At 38.6% G+C, this 25959-nt stretch overlaps 1 protein-coding gene across 2 annotated transcripts; it reads right to left on the bottom strand.

Annotated features, from left to right (window-relative positions):
- Window positions 1-999: 999 nt before the first annotated feature.
- LOC117410846 (calpain-2 catalytic subunit-like) lies at window positions 1000-25959 on the bottom strand. Of its 2 annotated transcripts, none has more exons than XM_034921558.2 (21): window positions 25108-25959; window positions 21307-21376; window positions 16530-16648; window positions 16073-16206; window positions 15310-15478; window positions 14603-14686; window positions 14149-14234; window positions 12449-12523; window positions 11897-12057; window positions 11522-11691; window positions 10480-10491; window positions 9747-9958; window positions 8878-8914; window positions 7604-7669; window positions 6901-6958; window positions 6702-6766; window positions 4644-4712; window positions 4093-4171; window positions 2358-2474; window positions 1882-1940; window positions 1000-1460 (listed from the first exon to the last, which is right to left on the bottom strand). In XM_034921558.2, the coding sequence occupies exons 1-21, from the start codon at window positions 25342-25344 to the stop codon at window positions 1440-1442; spliced, it is 2100 nt and encodes a 699-aa protein (XP_034777449.2). In that variant the 5' UTR covers window positions 25345-25959; the 3' UTR covers window positions 1000-1439. The 2 variants fall into 2 exon arrangements, with proteins under 2 accessions (XP_034777449.2, XP_033873625.3); XM_034017734.3 differs by lacking the exon at window positions 25108-25959 and adding an exon at window positions 24011-24381.

The following is a 25959-nucleotide window of genomic DNA, read 5'->3' as shown; positions in this document are numbered from 1 at the left end:
CAAAAACCATGCCTAGCACAGCAATTCTGTGACAATTTAATAGTCTTAGCACTCACAGTACTTGATATTTGCTTTGCCTTCTAAAATATGCATCTTTGCCAGTGCCTTTAACACATCCCTACAGAGGGTGGGATTTCTGTGCTAAGAATGTTTCTGCATATAGTGTGTCACAGACCTTATAACTATGGTCATCATAAATACCTCTTAAGACTACAGTATAGCCTATAGACATGGCAACTCTAACATGAATATTTCCATTCGCTATCGAGTTTCTTTTTCATAGCTACAAAAAGTAATGCATTGTACATAGAGTATTTGGAGCAATGTGCCAAAGTATAGTGTGTGACCTTTCCCCTCTTCACCTATATAACAAATCTACAAAATATGCTCTGTATATTCTGTGAATTAAAGTTGGAGCAATCAGTAACATGAAAATGTTGATCACAATGACCTATACGGTATCCACTACGTGTTCATGTAACAATGTAAGATTGACATACAAACAGGGTTTTTCCTTATGACACCCCACCCCACATTCTGAAAATGAATACATTGTTCTAAATAATGTTTCCTCATAATTGGAAAAGGGTTCTTCATATATTAAAGAAAATGTGTGACAAATAGAGAGACAGAAAGCCTTCATATAGACCAATTCAGAATATGGAGAGGGTCTATTCAAATTATGTAAATAGTGGTGGATCAAAATGAATCATTAAAAAAAGGTCACTTTATGAAAGCAGAATAAATAAAACTCATCTTTTGTTCTGGGGCCTGTAATAAAAGGTACACCAAACACAAGACCCCAAAGCAAAGGACACTGGGTAAAAAGTACATCAGTTTGAATAGCCTTGTCGTGGTGGGCTCAAAATATATAGATCCCATACTGTACATAAAATAATGGGTTAAGAAAATGTACATTGCCGAAACGAATACTTTGCTACTCTTAATATGCAACGCAATGAAGCACCGTGTAACTAAAGAGTAAGAATCACCCCAGAGAAATGTCAATAAGTTTGATTTATTTCTGGTACACATCAGGAAAAACAGAAAGAATACAGAATTCCAATCGTTACATCAAACCATTAATGTTACTGTTTGCACAAATCTTGCCACAAGCAACCTTACTAACGGCCAAGTCACAAAGCATAGTCTAGGATACAGTACCCAACACCAGTTTAACCAAATGAAAAGAATAAGGAATCAGCTTTTTTTTACTACTGTGTTGTTTAAATATAAATTTACTTGAAAAATAAAAACATACCAACCCAACTAACCCAATTTTCTGCTGGGGGGGGGGGGGGGGGGGGTGTCTTTTAATAAAAACATGCTAATGATAATTTAACCTCCCAAAAAAGTGTTCCTCGATTTAAAAAAAGACAAGAACAGAAGTGTCTTCAAGGTGTCCAGAAGAGATCCTCTCCAATAGTCAACACAGTTAACTACATCGCAAGGGACAGCCACTGTGAGGGGAAAAAAAAAAAAGAATTGTTGCACAACTATAAAATATATTGCCGCATTTACTGCAAAATAAAATGTATTGCATAACAGAATCAATTTGTTAATCGTATTTAGTGCTAAATGGGAGACACCTAAATAAAAACTCAGGCTTGATTATGAGCACAGTCATGGGTTCCTCTATCATATCATTCTCATTTTCTCCAGTTCAAATTGTCGTCCTGCTGTGACGCAGCTTAGGTCCTAAAGGACGTGTCTGGATATTTGAGAAGCAAGCCCCTGGCCTCAGTTTTTTTAGTTCCATTGTTGAAACTTATAAACCCAAGGCCATAACAGGGTCTGTCCATTCTTTGCAGAAAACATGAACAAATAAGCATTACATACAAAGTTGAAAAGACAGGCTATTGTATTTTGTCATTTACGTACCTGGTTAATATTGAGTTCCACAGTTCCACTTTCATTATGATCAATAGTGTTAAACATTTCTGTTAATAAAAAACCAACATGTATTTAATATAAACCTCAATCTGTAGCCAAGTAACATCAATGAGCATGTGATGCATTTTAACCAGGTAGATTCCAGGAGCTGGGGATTCACACCAATCAATAACCTCATTAACTGAGTGTTTAAAGCACCTGAAGCCGCCCAGGGCTTCAGCCCCAACTCCGTGAGGGAATGTCCGGGCACTCTGGCAGCCGTGATATGAACCCTTGTAAAGCAATCACTGCATTTCCATGGGATTGCTCATTTAACTCCACAGCTCAGAATAACATATTGTGATGCACATATTCTCATGCAATAAGCAGAAAGAATGCAGAACAAAATGTACTGTTATCAAATTAACACTTAGGCTACAGAAACTGGGCCCCTAGTCCTAGTTCAATAAAGAAATAAAACTTACTGAACAGCATTTCCAGTCGAATAAGGCACCCCACGAAGTTGTCAAAATCAATGGCGAAGCAGTCATCTGCATAGCGGCTCACAATAATCTGAATCAAAGAGCTGTTTAAACGGAAACCTAGAGGAATAATTATATTTGTATATAGTATTAGTTTGTATATTGTTCTCATGTACATATTGAAGTGTGTGTGTATGTTTATTTATTTAGAGCTCAAAAACAGCTCTATATTTCTCTAATTCAAATGCTAATTCAAAAAGTATTCATACCCTTTGATGCTATGGTAGTATTGTCCACAAGGTGCTAGAAATTTCAATATGATAATGCAGAACCTAATTCTAGAAAACTCTAGAAAATGGATGTAAGTGAACATTCTTAGAGAGTATAAAAGGGTTAGGCATAGGATGATTGCTGTCATTACCAAGAAGTCAATATGGGAAAAAATAAAGAGCTATTTGAAGACCTTTATTGTCATAACGCTGGAGAAGAATACAAGAAGATTTCCAAGCATTTGAGTATCCCAATTTCAACTATTGTTTCTATTATCAAGAAGTACAAGACTCATGGTACTGTCACAATGCTCCCTCAGTCTGGAAGAAAAGGTTCTTTCACCAAGAACAAGTAGAAGAATTGTGAGGAAGGTTAATAGCAATCTGAGATTGACTGCCAAAGACATTCAAAGTGAATTGGCTGCAAGTGGGACTGGGTTTTCTATTTCAACCATAGGTCGAGTATTGCATGGTGAAGGTCTCAGTGGTCACAGGCCAAGGAAAAAGCCACTCTTAGGAAAACAAGGACAATCACATAAAGTCTGCAAAACAGCATTTGTATGATGGATATGAATTCTGGTCAAAGGTTTTGTGGAGTGATGAAACAAAAACTCAAGCTATTTAGTCATTACTTTTGGAGAAAGTCTGGTGAGGCGTACAAAGAAAAGAACACCATACCTACTGTCAAGCATGGAGGTGGTAATATCCTTCTATGGAGCTGTTTTTCCTCTAATGGCACAGGAAATCTAGTTCCAATGCATGGTAAAATGGATTCCATAGCATACCAAAAGATATTGGCCAATCATCTGAAACCCTCCACTACAAAACTTGGTTTAAAACACAACAACGATCTAAAGCACACATCAAAATCTACTTCAGAATGGTTAAAGAATAAAATCAAGGTTCTAGAATGGCCTAGCTAAAGTCACAATCTAAATCCAATTGAGAATCTTTGGTATGAGTTGAAGAAGGCTGTGCATAAGAGAAGTCCTCGGAATTTGAATGAACTGGAACAATTCTGCATTGAAGAACGGTCAAAAATCACTAAAGAATAATGCCAAAAGCTCACTGACAAATATCCTAATCATTTAAATTAGGTTATTATTGCTAAAGGTGCCTCAACTAGCTACTGTTTCATGTTCCTTGTCAGGGTATGAATACTTTTTGCCAAAAAATTGCTGAAACAAATAATTGTAATAATAATATATGAGATATGAATGTACCAGCTTTACATCATTAAAAGTATATTTTCCTATAGAGGAATGATCACTTTTTGACTTCACTACTGTGGTGTTATGCCTTTTTTTTCGAATGGCTCAGGATGCAAACAAATATAGCCTTCATCCATGTATTATATATATATATATATATATATATATATATATATATATATTATACTGCAGGCAAGTTCATGAGTTCATGAGTTCTAAGTGATATTGCAACAGATCTGTTTCCCGAAATAATTATACCTGCTTCTTCCAGAGCTCCTCGCATCTCATGGGAACTCATGGTGCCAGATCGATCAGAATCAAAACGCTTAAAGATGTCCTGTACACAAGAAAACGGGTTAGTGTTATCACTTCTGTGCAGTTGGATTAGGTCTAACATCTTCGTACTATCAGGACAGATAATGTTGATATAATTCTTTATTCAAAGCCACTGAACTGTTTAACCCTGAAACATTCAGGTTTGTTTGTTGTGGTTGATCGTTGTCCCTGTATAAATAACTTACTGGCTTACTACGTGCAAGAGCCATCCAGATAAAGGCCAGGATTTCAAAACAGGGATGGGAATAAAACTCACATTCCTAGTTTTACAGGTTTAATAAGACACACCTGAGCTTGTTAGCGTGTATACACAGTGGCTAATCAAGCATGTATTAAAACCTAGAAGGGGTGAAACTGCTATGCAATAGAATTATTTTATTTCCATCCCTGCAAAATATATTTACTGTACAGCAAGTGCTTTTCTCTCTTGAGTGCTGTGCAGTTTAGCTATAGGAACTTGGAAGAACCCTTACCAGGTATTTACTAATCTTCTCCCACAGTGTGGCGAATTCCACCAGGCCTAGCTTACCCGTTCCATCTTTCTGAAGACTGTTAAGGTCAGTGTGACTTGCTGGTAGAAGCATTTTGTTTTGATATGATCACAAAAAAAAGTCCTATAAATTTCTCTTTTAATGTCTGCAAATAGAAGTATTTATTTTGGAACTACACCATATGTCAATTTTTCCCCCCAAAAAACGTGGGAAAACAATTAAAATGCACCTTTGGGGCACATACAAGCTTGTACATTTAGTGAAGTACCAGTACTTTATTTCAGGTTTTGTAACATTGTTTTTATGCACAAAATAACCCAACAGTACACAAGTTATTGCACAGGTATCTTGGACAAGCTCATAATACCACTGCTTGTGCTAGTAGCGCTCCTCTGTAGATGTAGAGAGAGGATCTTAGGCTCCAGCACTGCCAATCAATCACATTTTGAGCATAAATTATCAGATATATTTGTATTTTACCCCCCAATTCTCCCAGATTAAGACTGTCAAATTGTGTTCCCTCATTGCAGCAACACCTCACAACATCTCAGGAGAATTTAAAGTGCATCTTGCGAAATCCTGTCACCAAAAGAATTGTGTCGTTTGTGGCTCGCACTTTCTCAACAGTGATTATCTGGAGAGCGACTTACTTGAATATAGCATGGGATTGAGAAGCAAGGAATGAGTCAGGTTGAAGTCAGATGCGGTACCTTCAGTGCACATCAATTATTTTTTTTTTTTTATAAATATATTATTGAGGTTTTATAGGAAACCACCATCAACACACACAGGTGTATATATATATATATACACACACACACACACACATACCCGTATTAGCTCAAATATAAGGCAAGGTTTTTTTTAAAAATGAAAATAAGATTTGAAAAATACACCCTGCCTCGTCAAGTCAAGGCTGTTGTGAAAGTGCATATTGAGTACAGTATACAGTAATGAAAAGTAACTAGCTGCAGTAATCATGTGGAAAAGAATGGATTGAAAAGGGGTCAAGTATTAAAGGGATTACTAACAAGTTATGATGCAATTTTTAAGATCATGGTTATAAGAAAAGCTGATTCATCCAGCAGTTATCGTGCTACTGAAAAACTCATGTCACTTAAAACAACACAGGAGGGGACAAAACAACTGCTATTGAACGCCCACTCAGAGGAAATCGTTCTGGCATTACCATACTGAAGTATAAACCTGTATTTCTGTTTTACAAACAGCTAAACAAACTTTACTGCATCAGTAAATTTGTACCACTGACGTAATGGTGAGTGACGTAATAGGCCATAACAGACAATTGCTAAACTAACTACAGAGTATAGATACTGAAGCGTATATTATTGGTAATCAAACACATTACAATTCTGGAAATTACACTCACCGTGCAGTGCTGCCGATCTGTCTCAGGTTTTGAGGGTCCACAACTATTTCTTGTCGATCCCCATTTAGTCGCGGCCTCTGTTAATCAGTGGGATCCCACTGCCTCACTGGCGGTTAAAAAATGTAGGGTTGTGGCCCCTGTTCACTAAAATGAATTGGGTCTTCGACTTTATCTTAGATGTTTTCAGCGGCAATCGCCATATGTGTTTACCTTTTCATATATAACTTCCGGTTTTATTCCGGAGAGCACCATTTGAGTGGGTGTGGCCATACCCCAGACAAATCCATCATATCTTTGTTGTATATTTATAATTTTATTGTCATTTATTTCTATTGATGAAATCTATACAGAAATGTATTGGTGTGTTTGACCTGCAAGATACACTTTAATGTTAGAGGGCATCCTGTGATCCCACAGCTGAGCCAACTGCCTTTTTTCACCCAGTTGAATTGGACCCTGTCGATTTTAGCTCCCCAGCGCGTGGGAGCACCAGGGCCAAAATGATGCTCCCTGTGGGATCCCCAGAGACAATGTCAACTTGGCACAGCCAAGAACTCAAACCTGAAGAACTCAAATCCTCCTCAGAGACTCCTTTATTATGTCTGTTTAAATAAAGAGAAAGAAAACCCTCAAGCTGATAAAAAGGATACATCGAGCAGGCTGACCACGTGGCGGCAGGTCTCTAGGCTGAAACCATCAGTCTTGATGTCAGATCCTGAAAAACCAAACTTTTAAATGCTGTCAACAGGACCTTGTGCTTCTAAATGTACAATGCAATATTCTCAGTTGAGGAAGAGGGTAACCAAGCAAATTATTAACTACTTAAAAGGCCAAATATGTTGTACTTACGCTGTGCCATTATTTTGTTCAGAATTGTAACAAGTTCAAAGACAGACACCTCTGAATCCTGTCAAGAAATAAAAAATATATTTCTAACTTGAACCCCTATCGTTTACAGTAGATCATTCCTAGGGGGGTACTGTTCTCGTAATTACCTTTAAGAAGTATTTATCTGCAGGTGTTAAATAAATCCATTCAAGAATGTGTTGGTTTCAAGACAGGAAAAGCTGTCCTTTACAAGTGAGTTCCAATCGAATGACAATTAATCTCTGAATGTTTTAAAAGCCGATCAGAAGCAAATCTTTCTCTCATCCGGGGCGCTGACATTTTTACTGCTGTATTGAAAATCTTCATTGTCAGTTTACAGCCTCTGCGTGCAGTACAGCAGAAGAAACGTCAGTGCCCCGGATGAGTGGAAAATGTGCTTACAAATCAGCTTCCAAAACACTCATCCGGAAGTTAATTGGTACTCATTTGTAAAGGTGAGGGAAGGACAGCTTTGATAAATAGTGCTGATAAATACTACTTAAAGTGGTGTGATTACGAGAACGAGTACCAGCACACCCCTAGATGAAGAATTATGCAGTTGCTGCCTTACACACTAAAATAAAAACATACAAGCAACTCCCTCTAGTAAATATTCCACCTAACCAGAGAGAATAACAGCAGCCACCAGAAATACCTTACACTACAAGTTCTTAGTGTGACTCACACTTCCTGATATCTGTACAAACAGTTGTCTGAAGCGGGGGTCGATTCCCTTTTCATCAACTTCAGGCTGTGGAGAAAGGGTTAGATTTTGTAATAATCTGAAACATTGCATATGATATAAAAATAAAACAACTGTCTTGCACAGTGCATACACTACATAAACACTCACGACCATATTGGTAAGAGGGGGTCCTGCTTTGAAGCTGGCATAATACTCGGAGACAAGCACAAAGGTTATTTGCACTTTATCATCCAACAGCAAGCAAACACTGTACTGCAGGCAGTCTGGCACTACAGGGCAGTGGTCTGAATTATTTTATGTTAAAGGAATTCTTTAACATACATTTCTGCCCTTATCCCTTTTTTCTTTGGTTGAAAACTATTTGATTTGTTTGTTTTTTATACTTTATTTCAGGCTTCCTTTTTCCTAATCACTCTCTACTACACCTCTAATACGCAGGTACCAAGATGCAGCACTGGTGATACATTTGAAATATTTGCATATCCTGAATTAAGTGAAGGAACAAAGGATTTGCATCACAATACAAAGGGAACCAACAGATTTTCATTATGAGCTACGGGCCCATGGTCAGCTGGTCTTACTAACCCTTACCATTACAAATCTTCATCCCTGGACCTTTTAGAAAGCCCTTGAAGTTGCTTTTCAAACCCTGTATATCCCTAAGTCCTGTATAACTTTATTTGTTTTATTTTTATTTTTTTAACGATCCAGCTATCTAGAACATTTATATTGTTATTTACTTGTTTCATTGTATTAAATGATGTGGTAAACAAGGAGGCTGTGTGGTCCAGTGGTTAAAGAAAAGGACTTGTAACCAGGAGGTCCCCGGTTCAAATCCCACCTCAGTCACTGACTCATTGTGTGACCCTGAGCAAATCACTTAACCTCCTTGTGCTCCGTCTTTCGGTGAGACGTAATTGTAAGTGACTCTGCAGCTAATGCATAGTTCACACACCCTAGACTCTGTAAGTCGCCTTGGATAAAGGCGTCTGCCAAATAAACAAATAAATAATAATAATAAACAAACATAAACTGTCCCAGGGATGCCATGTGATCAACTTAATTATGGTGTAAATGGGAGACATGACTGAATCACGATATCTGCTTCTGCAGTATAAAGGGCTGCCTTAACGAGGATACAATTATTGTGATTTCAATTACAAAAATACACCTGTACATGGTTCATGGGACTTACGGCGCTTCAAATAGTTTTAACCAATTAATCGTTTTTAATAAGAAAAAGCATGCTTTACCTCATGTACATTTGCTTCAATATCATGTTCCATGGGACTGCAAAAAAGGAGAACAAATCAATATATGTATATATATAGAGAGAGAGAGAGAAAGAGAGAGAGAGAGAGAGAGAGAGAGATTAAATTAATGTAATCTCTAAAATGTTTAAAGGGGTGTCTGTCACAAGATGACTGGGTGAGGGAGCAGTCTCTACTGCCATTCAGTAAGTGCAGAATTAAGGGCCTGTTTGGAGGAACTGGATTTCCAAATGAATCTTACTTGGGAATACAACCCAGCCCCCCACAGTTAAAAGCCGAGTACACTGACCCACTGCCTCACCTAACCCACTTTAAAGTAATTGTAGCTAACAAAATAATTACATACATCTCACCCATGTTGCACTTACGTTAGCTACATAGGCCTCAAATGTGCAGTTTAAAAAACACATGCTATAGCAACAATGGTTAAAGGTTAAAGAATTCTTTGTTTTGTCTGTTACTACTTTACTTCCTTGGGCATTTGCTCCAGCAGTGTCTTCTGAGTAAAAGCATGTTATTGGCTGAAAGCATGTCAGTCAATAGGAGAAACAGCTGACTTGGGTATTGACAGGAAAGGAGCCAGTGAAGGGGTGGGGCCATTTTCCCCACCCCTTTGAATTAACAGTCTAAAAGCATGGCTTGCAAACAGATTTCTTGAACCCTGAGCAGTGCCAGATACCATGTTATAAAATGAAAATACAGGTTTGCTAAAACATGTGTTCCTCTCAAAACTGCACACTTGAGACTTATATAATGAAGGGATGAATGAATGAATGAATGGCAGAGAAAATGTATGGAACTATTTTGTTAGCTACTGTACAAGTACTGTAAGCCCCAGTCTTGACACCCACCTTGCTTCAGCCTGTTTCTCAGAAAAGACCCGAATGACAAAGTTTCCAACTTTGTGCGGCTCGAAGGTGGAGGGTATGATGACATACTCGCCGGGCGGGAGGGTGAAGCGGGTGCACAGCTCCCGGAGATTAATGAAGGTGTCGCTCCTGCCTACAGCAGGCTGCCTCAAGAGGACGTCGGGACCCAAGCGGATGTTACTGCGGCCCTTGTACTGAATTAACACGGGGGGGGGGTCAGTATATTAATTTCAATAACATTCTATTCCACCTTTTTCAGATGTACTGTATCTGTGTATATGCATCTGTAAATGTTAAAAAGATAAATTAGAGGTTTTACATGTCACTTAGAACACCAAATCAGTTTATACAGTTTTTAATAATGTTAAACGGTGCCACTGATTTAAAACTCAATTTTTCACACCAATGTCAGCTAACTTGGTATAGCAGATTTGTCTAGCATGTTTTAATTTCAATATATTAGTTATCACAGACAGGTAGGTAGAAAGGTACTGGGATCCAACTTAAAAACACAGATCTTCACATTGTATAACACATTCACACAGATAAATGTAGATTTCTTACAAAAGTCAGTATCCATATTGCATAAAATACAGAGTACCAATTGTTGCTAACTGTTGCTTCCTTTTTTACTTTCTTGGCTAAGTTACAGTACAAACATGAACAACTGGCGAATTGCCATATTCAAGTTCTGAGTCCTCATCACTTTACATACCTCATCGGGAACCTGGAAGAAAAAATGAAATGTGTTCAGTGTTATGATATGAAAATATCCCACAAACACTACTTTATACTTTATTGTTCCGTTTCAACAGATCTAAACCATACGTGGGCAAAGATGTACTGTAATTTCCAGTCCAGCTCTTTGTTCCAGCCAAGTTCTAAATTGTTTAAATGCTCCAAATAAACCTTAATCCAGGCCCCAGTGTAGTTACTGATTTCATTTCACAAGTTAAACCTGCAGTGCAATGGCTCTCCAGGACTGTGATTGGACAGCCCCGATCTAAACTATAGTAAATCTAAACACTGTACTGACACCAATTTTCATATTATGAAAATCAAACATCTAACAGTGTGTGCAAGTCTCTGCAGTGCATTGATATTTAACAGTGTGTGCAAGTCTCTGCAGTGCATGGACATCTAACAGTGCGTGCAAGTCTCTGCAGTGCATTGATATTTAACAGTGTGTGCAAGTCTCTGCAGTGCATGGACATCTAACAGTGCGTGCAAGTCTCTGCAGTGCATTGATATCTAACAGTGCGTGCAAGTCTCTGCAGTGCATTGACATCTAACAGTGCGTGCAAGTCTCTGTAGTGCATTGATATTTAACAGTGTGTGCAAGTCTCTGCAGTGCATGGACATCTAACAGTGCGTGCAAGTCTCTGCAGTGCATGGACATCTAACAGTGCGTGCAAGTCTCTGCAGTGCATTGATATCTAACAGTGCGTGCAAGTCTCTGCAGTGCATTGATATCTAACAGTGTGTGCAAGTCTCTGCAGTGCATTTCTATATAACAGTGCATGCAAGTCTCTACAGTGCATTGATATTTAACAGTGTGTGCAAGTCTCTGCAGTGCATTTCTATATAACAGTGCATGCAAGTCTCTGTAGTGCAGTTCTATCTAACAGTGCATGCAAGCCTCTGCAGTGTATTTCTATCTGTAAAACTCCTATTTGATGGATTAAAGGGTAGTGCTTTTTTATATCAACTGAATTGACCCTCACACATTCCCATTTCCCATAAACCTGTAACAATACCTTATAAATAGCGAAGCCGATGGTGTTCAGGTCCCTCCCCAGTCTCTTCTCATTCCTACAGTTCTTCTGCATCAGTCCCACCAGGAAGGTGCAGCCAGCCTCATTATCATGGGGGTCATCATCTACCTCCAGCAGCTTGATGATAAACTGGGGGTTGGAGCAGAAGGTTGCTGGAGGAAAGCAATAGATAACAGGAGTCAATTACCTCTCTTGAGGAAAATAAATCGCACCCAGTAATGTTTTTTTTTTGTTTTTTTTTTATTGCGAAGCTGCATGGGGCAACTGTTTACTCATATACAATAATCAGGAGGTTTGACTCAACATCGCCTGTTAAGGCCAGAGCATATTTGATGAGGTTCTTGAGCGACACTGTACCAGCGTTGTTCCTGCATCCCCCGGCGGTGGAGCCGACCCTCCACTGCCCCTCAAACTGGGACAAACTCCACTTGTGGACTTCATCGCTGCTCAGGGTATCAGGGGTCAGGTTACAGATCTCCAGCCTGGAATAATGGCTCACAAAATCCCTGTAGGACATCCTAAACAGAACCAGAGAAAGAAGTATAATAAACACACAAGACCACAGGAAATACAAGAGAAACAAATTTCACTTTTTCCTGTTTCTGAACATCAGATAAGCTTTTTTTAATGTTTACTCTTGATGCAAACCATGCAATAAACTATTTTTTTAAATATAATTTATTCATCTTTGAGCAAGGAACGCTTCCTAACTTTGTATGTTGGTTACTTTCCAGAAAATACAACTTGAGACAGATCAGTTTTATTCTGGCAGTGGTTTTACCCATTGGTTCAGACAACTTTTCTTCATTACAGATCACTTCAGCTTTTTCGTTTCCACTATGAAAATGGAATCAGGAATAGATTTAGAAAGGAAAAAAAAAAAGTAAATAAAACAAAAAAACACCTTACCAGAATTCTCCATCTTCTGCTTTATTATCCAGCTTCAGCTTCTCATCAGGAGAGATATAGTCCCACTCCCCCGAGCTAACAAAGAAAGGGTCTTCTGTTCAATACTGTTCATGGGGTCATGGCTATTTGACAACCATACAGTGATGCCAGCTTGAAAGGTACTGCTGATACATTTAAACATCTCAGTGGTTTGGATTTTTCCTAGCTAAGCAATGCTAATATGCATACAGTGCAGTTACAATAAAATAACCAAAAAATGCATTTCCAACGACAAGCAAAGTTTGAAATTGTGACTCATTATAAGTCCCCATTGGAACCAATTAGCCCCAAATACACTTAGAATTTTGCTGAGGGTGTAGATCTCGTACTCAAAATGTCAATGAAAAGCATTCAAAATATTTAAAACAGATTGAGGCCCAAATTTATAAAGGGGAAGAACTGACACTTAATGTGCATGTTCAGTACAGCCGCACTCAGCGTCAAAACAACGACCAATTTTATAAGACTAATTAGGTGAAGTAGGGGGTTCCTCAATCAAACAATTTAAATACCCCTCACCGCAATTAGCGGTGGAGAATTACACACCTCTCACAATAAATAGTGGGTTTGGGTCCACCCTGCGTGTGTAGGCTACACATTCCAAAAGAAAATGAATGAAACACAAAGACATCAGCCTGGTACTAGCCATGGTGATTAGGATACATTCTGTAGGCATTACTGAAATAACGGTGGCGGATGAGCCCTCATTGTATATGAGACTATTTCTTTCGTGCACCTCAGAATATCGTTCCATCTTTTCTTAATCTCCTCCACCGTTCTTATAATAATGCCTACACTCTAGAAGTAAAGGCTCTCGTTAGAATCTTGCTTTGCCACTGTGGGAAGACCTTTTTAGGTGCTTCTAAGAACCCTTTTTACATGGATTCTATATTCTCTATTTGCAGATTCTGTTTTGTCAGGTAAGCTATGAAACATGTATTGAAAATTGAAGTTTGCAAAACAATACGGTACCGGTATTATAAACCGTAATTTACAAACTGACTTAATCAGAAGGGTTAAAAAATGAGCTCTTTGCAAAATGTTATAAAATGTTTCTTTGTCCTTGAAAACGATGTCTGCTTCTTGCTGCAGACAAGTCTCCCACATCACCTTGCCTTTTATATTGCCTCCTGTCTGACTGCGGCAAATCAACGTCTGCTTTTCAGAGTTCTTAAAATAATCACGCAAATATGAGGCCTGCAATTACCGGCAGCTTTAATAAATTAGATAGAATATTTAATAGACCTCATTTGCAAAATCCCCTCCCAATTTTAGCGGTTTGTTCAGAAACGCCCCCGAATTACATATGCATATACAGAATTACATATGCACGAAGGGCTAAAGCGCACAGAGACATTGCCGCCGCAAATCATGTCCTAATTGCGTGTTTATGCCATTGCGTGTGCTTTATAAATCCCACCCAAGAGATCAGAACCCTCAGCGCCTGTTTTACGGTCGTAAAACATGCGCAGTCCTTTTATAAATCTGGGTCGTCAATATCAGGTTTTCATCTGTTTTGTATTTAGATTAGAATGGCTTATAATATGTTTATTAGTGTTTGGTGGCTACCTCTAATCAAGTTTTTAAAACAGAATTGCAGTTATCATCATCATCATCATCATCATCATCATCATCATCATTCATAATTGTGTAAAACCTACTTGTCGCTCCAGGCTCCTGTCCACTCCACTTGACCCCAGGGGTTTCTGATCCGGACAAGCCTCTCTGTCTGCCCTTTATAGATGACCTGTTTGAGACACAATGCAGTAATGCTGTGAGCACCAAGCCTGGGGAGTCAGCTACTAGCAGACTAAGGATGTGTAATATATATATTTTTTTTAATCCCTGAAATGTTTGATTTAAAAAAATTAATAAATAAATAATTGAAACTGGAAATGAAGGACCCAAACTATAGGCCTACAGTACTTACATTTACATTAAGCTTTTGTATCAAATTCTGTTCCTACTCCAGGTATTGTTTCAAGGTGACATGGCTTTTGCTCCATGCTATGAGAAATCTGATACTGTGTAATAAGTTCAACCAAGACAGCAAATCAGTCTGCTTTGGATGTCAGTCTTCAAGAAGAATTATTGCAGATTAAATAGCAGTCTTACCTCCTCGGCTCCAGTCATGGAGTAAGCGTGGCCCTTCACCAGTTTCTCGGAGGTGACAGCTTCAGAATCGTATGCACTGGTGATCTGCAAACAAAACGCATGGTTTGTAAGCTTGATCAAGCTTTGCATTTTATGCAACAGCGTAAACAGGTGGCGAAATATATCCTTGAGATTGTCGATGGAAAGCCATTAAAAACCTGTAAAAAATATCTATAATAAATTATAGCAAAATCAAAAGCACTGAGATGACAAATTTTAACACAATGAAACAAAACGAGAAACTAAATTGATGTCAGAACTTATGATAAATTCTTTACTGTAACTATTATTGTTCATTTTTATTTTGGAATAGTAAATCAATGTTTTAAAATCCATTTTAATATGTGTCATATTAAACTTTATTAACATTAATTCTGGCCCCCCTTTTTTGGTTCATTTGGTTAATCCAGGATATGCAAACATTTCCCATGCTTTAGATAAACAACTGCATCCTCGTATCATGTAAGTCACATGCTTGTGGTTCGACAATTGCGAGTTTGAGCTACAACAAAAGAAAACAGACTATAAATCATTGAAAAGGTTAATGAAGGGTTTGATTTGCTAGTAACAATACATTAAGACAGCTGGGGAGATGATATTTACAGGCACTGCCCTGTGAAACGCCATACAAACATCAGAATCTCTTATCTCTGTTTTATTTCTCTTACATCAATTGAGCATCCGAGAAGGGATCCTGATTTCAAAGCTTTCTGGATGATTTTGAAGAGGGTTGGCGGGGCTTTCTGCAGCTCGTACACCTCTGCAATGCCACCGGTGAAGTCCTCAAAGCCTTCAATGGTGGACCCCCCAGACAGGGCCTCGTAGCAGCCATTGACCCTGAGCACAAACCATACAAGTGGAAATCACTACTACTGCATTTCATACCAGCAAGAGCCTTGCCTTTACACATCAAGCCAAGACCTACAAGAAGATAATACGTAAGATATTTTACTATCCTTGAGGTTATATGACATTAACTGGCAACCTCAAAGATTGAATGTATTCAGTGAGATCAGGCTCTAGTCAATGAGAGTTCACACACAACCTACTGAGTCTTTGGGAGAGTGTGGGCAATAGTTAAACACACCTGTTCAACTGTGATAAACTCTATACAGATGTATGTTATTGCAGCACAGTCCTCCAGCTATATACAGGCATGCCTGCACTATTATTTTGAAAACACAAAAGCACAATAAAAGGCAGCTGTAGGTTTTCTCATTATTTAAGTTTCTTTGCTTTCAGAGTGCTTGAACAAAGCAAACAAGTGGGAGGAAAGAGGCTTGGACAGTTTACAAACAGGGTGGGACTTTTAGGCTTGCAAGCCAACAAAGTGTTTTTTTTAAATCATTTTCTTTTGTATGTGTGTACTGTACAACCCTGTCCCAAAGTGCTTTTTTGTCCACAAGTGACACACCAGAGAGGCCTACTTACTTGGCGTAGGCCTTCTCCAGCAGGGCGCTCCAGAACTCTGACCCCTCGGCTGAGTGGACAAACAACAGCTTTCCGTTCCTTGTGGGCAGCCTGTCATCAATGACCACGTCAACCCACTCTCCATACTGCCAGAACTGAAAGCAGGAAACACATAAGCAAACTATTAGTATGTTAGACACATCTATTACAATATTAACTTATCAGTCTATTTAGGTAAACTAGTTTTATTTTATACTTTATGCAAGAACCTGGTCTGGTTTTAGAAATATATCCACAAAATACTGTAGACCTATTATCATCAATGAACTGTTAACTTATTAATAATCTGACAATGTGTGATATTACATGTTGACAGGAATTTAGTTTTATAGAGGTAATTTAACACACAGTGTGATCTTTCAAGAACAGAGTGTATTCCAGCTGTCTAGTAAAGCCCCTACCATTTATATCCACTGACCTGGAAGTGAAAGATTCCAGCGTAGTCGTCTTGAAAGCTCTGTCCGCTGGGAAGGACCCTGGCAAGGATCTCTTCCTGCAGAGTCAAAGAGGCGATGGCTGCCAGGAGCCAGCAGTCACCTGAAGGAGGCACACATGAATGAATAGTCGAATTATTAAACAAATGTTAAAAGGATGTAAAACATGAAACGTGAGAAATACATTTTCAAATAAAAGTTTATTAAAAATCCATTCCCTTGTGAAAATGACTCTTCAAGGTTAATTGTGAGCAAGCGAAGTGGGGAAGCACATTAGTGTTGCACATGCTTCAGTGTACAATGCTTCACCTATGGGCTTCAGTGTACAATGCTTCACCTATGGGCTTCACTGCACACAGTGCAACAATAATACGCTTCCCCATCACACCTCACCACAATTAGCCTTTTGCTGCAATGGTTAGTAAGCATGGCAAATAATGACCTATGCGGAAACAGCAAGCGAATCCTACATAATATAATAGGATACTAGACAGGTAAGAAATTAAATATTAGGGAAAGGTAGACTATATCAAGTATCCCTTTAATAAACAATTATGTGCATGATTATCAAGCTTTTCACTTTAAATTTTAAGCTACATTTAAGTAGTCCTATGTTGTTTAAGAGCTGTTTTGCTTTGAAATAATGTATAATGTGCTATCTTGTAACAATTGTAAGTCGCCCTAGATAAGGGCGTCTGCTAAGAAATAAATAATAATAATACAGCATGTATTTCTTTTTTCCGTATTTGTTTTACAGACACAGTTTCAATATATAACTCGAAACAGAAGGCAGAAAGCAACTCTTTATACAAGCAAACTTTTCCAAGAGATTTAACTTAACAGAGGCCAAGTGCTGTGATCTTAAAAGAACAGTCACAGAACAAAGAGTTCAATTACAATCAAAAGCACTGATCCTGTGTGTAGAGAGAATAGCACTAGCTTTCACTGTGATGGGAATGCTACCACACCTTGTCTAAAGGGAGAGATTGCCTGGTTTAGTCACTGCCAGGCTGGCTGACTACAGGCTCTGCAAGTATATTGAGATTATAGTAAATATTTAGACACATATCTTTGTGTCTTGACATTAAATGGTACCAGCCGTTCATGAGATTGGATACGCAAATAGTCTGACAAAGTACTGTGCCTGGGTTAATATAGTGATTCATATAGCACGTTATTTTATATAAATAAGCACAGCACTCACTCAAAGGCACAAAGGATTGAATTGACAGAAAGGTTAAAAAATGGTGTATTGTCATCGCTCAGTGTCTTTGGTTTACAAACAGACAAAAAGATTGTGTTATTATTAGTATTTTGGTACTTTATTAAAAAAAGATTGAATAGTACTGGTTGGGGATAATTCTTGTCTGGAAACAGTTAAGAGACTGCATTAAACTTACACCTAATGATTAATGTTTCTGTCTGTTTTGGAAATCGAGTCACTCGCATGAAATGGGACTCATCTAACCACTGGGAGGGAGGGAGGTGAAACTGAGTGTAAGAAGAGATTACAGGTATTTCCATATAACCAAACTACAGTGCAAACTGGTCAGTAGCAAAGGATCACAGTCAGTCAGTGTGTTGTTTTGTGCAATGCAGTCACAGTGTTGTTACTCCATGCCCTGCAGCTGCCCAAGGTCAAACTGACAGTAATGCTGTCAAAAAGGTGCGTTCAACTGAGAAGTTTGATATTCTGTATGCTGCTGCTAGAACATGTTCTTTTGAGCAGTAATGTCTGAAATTCATTAGCTCAAAGGAACATTTCATTTGCACATACCACCCACTCTTGCATCCACTTTCTAGAGGCACGGTACATAACGTATATTTTAATGATCTAAACACACACACATGTTCTTTAATCTTTCCTAATGTTCGGGGTGTCCACCTGTGTCTGGAGAATTGATTGAATCGCATCATAAAACTGGGAAATAGTGCAGGTAAATAAAGGTGTTTTTTGATTGAATCTAAAATGGGGGAGGGGTTAGACTGTGTCTTTACAGTAAACAAGGTAATTAACACTGTCTACCCACCTGAAGCTCAACCTAAGAGTATCTGAATTGTTTCCTTGATTTAGGATTTTACCGATTTCAGTGGTCTTTTTCTTTAAGGTACATACTGTATGCAGGTTTAAGGTATATTTAGGAAAATATGAAAACAGTGCATGCACAAACAGGGTCATAATCTAGAAATAATCGAGCAGTGCTTGAAAGGTGAATTATTATTATTTTATAAAATTGAGAGTTTATCAGATTATAGCCACATGCAATCTGTAACATCTATAAAAGGCCAGGAGTGTATGATATGTTTAGTGAAGATTGGTGCTGATTCAAGGGAGTGTTCTCATGTGCACTATGTAGAGCAGGGGTGGGCAATCCTGGTCCTGGAGGGCCGGTGTCCCTCCTGGCTTTTGTTCCAACTGTGCTCTAAATTACTTAATTAGACCAATAATTGGTAATAATCAGTACAATTAAGTAATTTAGAGCACAGTTGGAACAAAAGCCAGGAGGGACACCGGCCCTCCAGGACCAGGATTGCCCACCCCTGATGTAGAGTGTATACTGTGTCTTTATGGACAGACAGAAGAGCACGATCAGGGCATGAGGGTTGCTGTTTTTTGAATAAGGACCCTAAAGAATTGTAATTTAAAATGTAATAATTTGTAATAAAAAAATAATCATTTTATTAAAAAATTGGTTCCGTGTGGCAGAGCAGGGCTCTGCCCTTAGAAATACTGGCAGGGAAGGAGTCAAATTCTCCTCCCTGCCCAGATTGATTGCTTCAGGTGGGAGCAATCAGTCAATTAATTATTCAATTATGGAGTTAGCCACCTGGCATAAAAGGAGGCCTCAGTTCTGGAAGGAGAAGAAGAGTTTTGTTTGTGCTGTGTTATTGAAACCAGTGAAGGCAACGCCCAGCCTGGAAGCTTTATTTTGTAAGTTTTGTTTTGTGTTGATTGTTTTGTGTTTTTGAAACCTTTTTGTTTGGCCCTTGTGCCTATTTATTTTGTATTTTTGTTTATTAAAAAGCTTTATTTTGAACTTTAAAACTGTCTCTGAGTCTCAAACCTCGGTCATCCTTGTCACATTCCGGTTTACCAAAATCTTTTTTTTTTTTATTTGTTTCTATTAGCCCAGATATCTTTATTGTATTGTGTGTGGATCTGCAGCTGTGTTTTCTACAGCAGTGGTTAGGGCTCTGCACACGTGACCGGAGGGTCGTGGGTTCAATCCCTTGAGCAAGGTACTTTACCTAGATTGCTCCAGTAAAAACCCAACTGTATAAATGGGTAAATGTATGGAAAAATAATGTGATATCTTGTAACAATTGTAAGTCACCCTGGATAAGTGTGTCTGCTAAGAAATAAATAATAATAATAATAATAATAATAATAATAAGCACTATGTGAGTCAACCCAGTTTTTAAAAATGTTTTTTAAATCCTCTGAAAGGCTTCAGATGCGGCATACCTAATGTACTGGCTTTGTTGTCAAGTGCTGTCTATACATTACAATGATCCACTTCTGGTGATGCTGATCTGATTATTAGTAATCACATTTTACAAATGCGGCATACCTAATGTACTGGTGTCGCAGGAGATGTTTAGTTTTTAATGAATATAAACTGGAAAAGAAATACTGGGTTATTATAGATCTGCCATTGTTTATATCACTAAACAGATTATGCACTGTTATACATTGAAATCCTTCATGCGCTTGTTCCAATTCAAGGGGATCTTGCTTTTAAAAAAGCAGTTATTTTATTAAAGGGGGATTATGGAATTATAATATTGGAAGCAGTTTATAAGTGTTACAAACAATGTTGAAACAATTGATATAGCAATGCAGCTTTCAGATAATTAGTTGATTAGCTAAGGAGTATTGATATGACAAGCAGGTGTGAATTACTTGCTTCCATTTACACAGCAAGATAAGGTTTCCTTTTGTTGTTGTGAAAACTCATGCACACCTTTCATGTCACCTGATACCAGTGGCACTGGAACCATTCTTAAAGTGGGGGTGCTGAAAAGCCATTGAACAAAATTTCAATGACATCTAACAAAAAAAAAACACTATTTAGTTTGACAATTTAAAAAAAGGACAGTGTATCAGTATCCCCCATAAAGCAAAGCACAATGACCACAGCAATTCAATACTAGGCTACCAGTGTACTTTTTTTATCAATATAGTGGTTAGTGGTACAGTAAACATCACCAACACACACCCCAATTACAATCCACATAATAATAAGTCCCAACATAAGAATAGAATCAGCAGCATTGTTAGAAATCTGATTTAGGAGGAATCAAAATCTAAACTTTACAGCTGTAAATTATATTATTATTATTATTATTATTTGTTTATTTAGCAGACGCCTTTATCCAAGGCGATTTACAGAGACTAGGGTGTGTGAACTAAGCATCAGCTGCAGAGTCACTTACAATTACATCTCACCCGAAAGACGGAGCACAAGGAGGTTAAGTGACTTGCTCAGGGTCACACAAGGAGTCAGTGGCTGAGGCTGAGGTGGGATTTGAAACGGGGACCTCCTGGTTACAAGCCCTTTACTTTAACCACTGGACCACACAGCCTCCTTATACAAAGTGCTTTACAATGGCATGGCTAACAATGCAATCCTAGATTATCACTCAAGAACCAAAATGTCATTAAAACCTTGATCATTCTTATGAGAAGAGCTACCATAGGGCAAAATGTACAGTAGTAACTAGGTCTGATTGACCAGATGAAGATGGGATTAGACGTACCCAGTTCTCCTTGGCAGATGTCAGTCCTAGAGGCCCCTCCAACAATAAACTGGGGATTGGCGCAAAACTCCTAACAAAAAAAAAAAAGAAAAGAAAGAAAGAAAGCATTATTCCATGTGGACTTTGAGGAAACGCTTTGAGGAAGACCCTAGCAGTCTGAAAACTGAAAACCAAAAAAAACTGAAAAATGCATGATTTAAGTAACCAAGGACTATCACTATTGTCAGTATTTCCACATACAGTATATTGGTCATTCCAGCTCAAGCGGACCAGTTTGAATAGAGATGTTTCCTCTATTTGTGGTTGATGACACATAATCCCATGTAGGATTGAGAAAAAAGGGGTGCCAGGCCTGGGTAACACAAGCCCCACATGGCGAGAATGTGTCCCAGTTTATCCCCTTTTTATGACCTTTGACTTAATTTTTTTCCACATTTATATCATTTTAAAGCACGTCTCAGTGGCTTGCCAACAAAAACTGAATTGACGTGTGTGATCGGAGTGGCAGAATTGTGCAGATGAAATATGTGGTATCGTCAATTCAATACTGAAACCGTGTAAGGTAATTTTTTGCAGCTCAGTTTTATGGTGGAGATGGAAACACAGTCCAACCATTGGGCAAATTATTTGTAATTACTCTATTTTCTTAAGATCATTTGTGTGCAATTAGTGGGAGGTATGTATTTCATGCAAAGGTAGACTAAAACATTTAACAATATTATTATGACACAGAGTGGCATGTCCATGTGATGCAATGTTAGTTGCTTCATATAGGTTAGAAAGAAAAATAAAAGATCTTCTCTATAACAATGACTCACATAGTTTGAGGTTAAGAGAAACCCCTTTTTGTATGTTACTCATCCTTAAGATATGTAACTGCCACTCCCTATAGCACTAGAGAAAAAGCACATCATTGAGTAGTAAGCCAGCTGCAGGAGTCTCCCTAGACTCCATGTCACGGAGGGATGTGATCCACTTCATGTTTTCCGACAGCCCCATTCCAGGTGCTGATATAACGAAACCAGACTTCCGCAAAACAAATAAGCACACCTTCAGGCACTGCTATCAGTCACGCCATCAGTTTCTGCTTCCCTGACACAGGCAGTGCATTTATTTGAAGCCCCAATACCATAGTCAATGCAAAATGTGTCCCTTCCCTCTCACGTTAGAGAAGTTTATTAGAGCTAAATATAGTGCACCTTGAGATGCTCTTTTGTTGTTCAGTATGAAGCCCACATCTTGACTCAGCATGTTCTCTAGCAACGGAGTCACACCTGGAAGCCAGAAACTTCTCATAGAGTGCACATTGAAAACAAGACCATAGGCTCATGGGGTTATGATAGCTCAAAGCAATCCTTAAATTATTTTAATAAATGTATACATACTTATATAATTTAAAGATATTTAAGTCAGTAGAAATCAAGCAACATCTAAAAGGCACCGATGTTCAAATCTAATGAACGGTTGTTTTTTTACCACCTTTGCTAAGTCTGGTAATTAAAGAATCTAAATGCTTCTGACTCTATAGCCTTCAAGAAAGTGAGTTTTCAATAAAGAGCACATCAAAAGTTATGAAATCAATAAATCTGGGTTGCATGTCCTGCTATTTGTTAGTTTGATTAAAAATGCATCTTTGATAGGGCTGATAGCAGTTCCTTCTTTTTACATAGAGAGATCTGGGCTTGGGCGTATACATTACAAACTTTATTGGCTATCACGATAGAAATGAATTATAAACCTGTTACATTTTAACACTAAGGAACGCTGTGGTGTTTTTGTGATCTTGTGGCACACTATACAATCACTAAGAGAAGTAGGTCTCACGGTGCATCCTGCATCCTGTGCCATTGTCCATCAACTGTGCACTGAAACAACAGGTGGTAACCCCCTCTGGTAACACCCTTTACAATACCACTGAGTGCTGATCCCTGTAGGAGTTTTCTGTATAGAAAACACAAAGGAGCAATCCCTTCATCCAGGAACTTCTCCAGGAGAAGAAGATTCTAGTGAATTTCAAACAATCATATTGAGACTTACAGCTTACACAGTTGACTGCTTTTTTGCTTGTTTATTTGACTGGTAATTTCCCAGTCGCTGTTTTACAATGCCCAACAAAAAATGCGTTTTGCATTATTTGGTGTTCACTGTATTTCATTTTTTGTTCCTTTTACATTTTGTAAAGCTACAATTACTGTACAGTGAGCATGTGTTACATAGTGTACATGTCAAGAGCATAAACATCTCTGTTTGATACAACTCTAATGCATTTTCTGTAATCCATTATTCAGTGGAATCATACCAACCATCATTTCTGTGTACAGGAATCTCTCTGAATTATTTTTTTGCAATGTTTTTTTTTTAAACAGCATATAAACATTTGCGAATATTCAGTACATAGGGCCGTTTTACACCAATCCCCTCACCAATATACTCATACTTAACATTCATTATTATTATTATTATTTATTTCTTAGCAGACGCCCTTATCCAGGACGACTTACAATTGTTACGAGATATCACATTATTTTTACATACAATTACCCATTTATACAGTTGGGTTTTTACTGGAGCAATCTAGGTAAAGTACCTTGCTCAAGGGTACAGCAGCAGTGTCCCCCACCTGGGATTGAACCCACGTCCCTCCGGTCAAGAGTCCAGAGCCCTGACCACTACTCCACACTGCTGCTTAACAGATGCTTCTTACCACTGGCCTCATCCACTTCACTCCTCGGGTCTTTGCTGAATACGGCCCCAGCTCACTGAAACCCAGAGACTCTGGACGAGCAGGGAAGGTATCATCGCTGAAAAGAGATCGAGACTCTAGACACCGCTTCTTGATCACCTCGTAGTCCTGCTTTAGATACTTCACCGCCTGTTCGTTTGTACCATGGCCATCCTCTCGAGCCTTATGTTTGGCAACGTGAACTGCAATACCTGACATGCTGATTTATCACTCTGGCTGCTGAGTAAAGGTGTTTGTATGTGTGTGTGTGCTTCTAAGCTTCTATCCCCTGCTAGTGTACCTGTTCACTTATATTGCTTCGGGACTAGCAGTAACCACAGGGGTGGAGCCAGTAAGATAAACAGAGGTCAGGGAGTGGGTGCTGCTGTTCCGCTACAGGACTGTCAATATGTAAAAGCCTAGCTAGAAGACAGCAGTGTTAACATTATTAGTAGTGGTATATTGTATATCTACCTTATGACATTTTTACTACACATTGTGCTAAGCTTTACCATGATATACCATAGTAAATTCTTAAGATGACTGTAGTATTATTATGGTAGTAGTGGAATAAGTAGCAGTATTAGTATTAATTATTATTATTAATAATTGTAGTAGTAGTACTGTAGTAGTATTAGTATCAGAATTAGTATTATAACTTATATAATTTATTTAAATAGTAGATTTGTATAATGTTACTGTCTGGGAAGGAGGAGCACCTAAAAACATGTTCTCTTTTACAGCCTGATGTGACATGGGGAACAGGCAGAGGAATGAAGAGGCTATTTTGCAACACATTTCATTTTTTAACATCAAAAGTTTGAAAAACAAGAGGGTGAAGACAGTGAAATATCACACTGCTGCAAGTAATATTCCGTCATGCTGTGTGTAACCACCTGAGGTTGTTTCAATCCCTTGCCCACAGGCAGGATACACTACCCATCACCGCACCTGTAGTGCTGCCAGGTAAATAAAGAACACACAAAGGCAGTAATCGCCTTTTATAAACCACATATCCATTTGTTTTATGTCACAAGAGCTGTAAAAATAAATAAATAAATGTATTCCCTTCATCTTACCATTGGCCGTTTCCATTCCACACCCTGTGTCTTGGCTGAATATCGACCCAGTTCTTTAAAACCAAGGGACTCTGGCTCAGCCGGAAACATGTTATCATTAAAAAGAGTGCCAGACTCAAGACACTTCCTACGGAGCACCTCAAAGTCCTGTCGCAGGAATTTCACTGCATTTTTGTTGTTTCCAAAGCCCTGTGTCCGTGCCCTCTCCTTGGCCAGTTTCTCTGCCATCGATGACATGCTGTCTTCTTGTGGTTGGCTACTGAGTAGAGGCGTATGTACATGCGAGGAGCTGTCCACTGGTGTCAGGGGTACTGTACTTGTGCTACCTTTAATTTATAGGATCCCGTTTGAAAGCCAATGGGAGGAGTCAAAACATGAGACAAAAGCAAATTTGAAAGCAGTAGCTGGTGTTCTCATCTTCCAAAAAAAAAGCCTCCTATGGAAAAGTACCATTTGCCACACCCCAAAGTACAAGTCTGGCTGTGCTTCTGTGGTGACATTTTTGATAAACAAGACATTTTAAGCAACAAAACCTGACTAAGGAAAAACTATGACAGGCTTTCATCAGCAGGGATGAGAAACTATGGACCGGCAGGGATGAGTTATTTTCCTCCCCAGTGCAAAGGCCTATGCAGTTCTCATTGTGGTGGCCCCAGCCAGTATCAGCAGCTCAGCACAACTAGGATTCAAACGACAGAACTGCTGATGGTATAACTGAACCTGCTCTCCAGTACCACAGTGTGTTTAGTGGACGAGCCACTGGGGGCCCCTGCCATGCGATCTTTATCTTGGTCTCTTCCCCATCACAAAGCTGAGTTTCCTTGGATTTTCCCCATCCATGTACAGCTCCAC

This window comes from Acipenser ruthenus, chromosome 6 (assembly GCF_902713425.1).
Source record: "Acipenser ruthenus chromosome 6, fAciRut3.2 maternal haplotype, whole genome shotgun sequence".
In the NCBI taxonomy this organism is placed as follows: domain Eukaryota; kingdom Metazoa; phylum Chordata; class Actinopteri; order Acipenseriformes; family Acipenseridae; genus Acipenser; species Acipenser ruthenus.
Note: the sequence above shows the minus strand (reverse complement) of the source record. Positions and strands in the feature narration are given on the sequence as shown.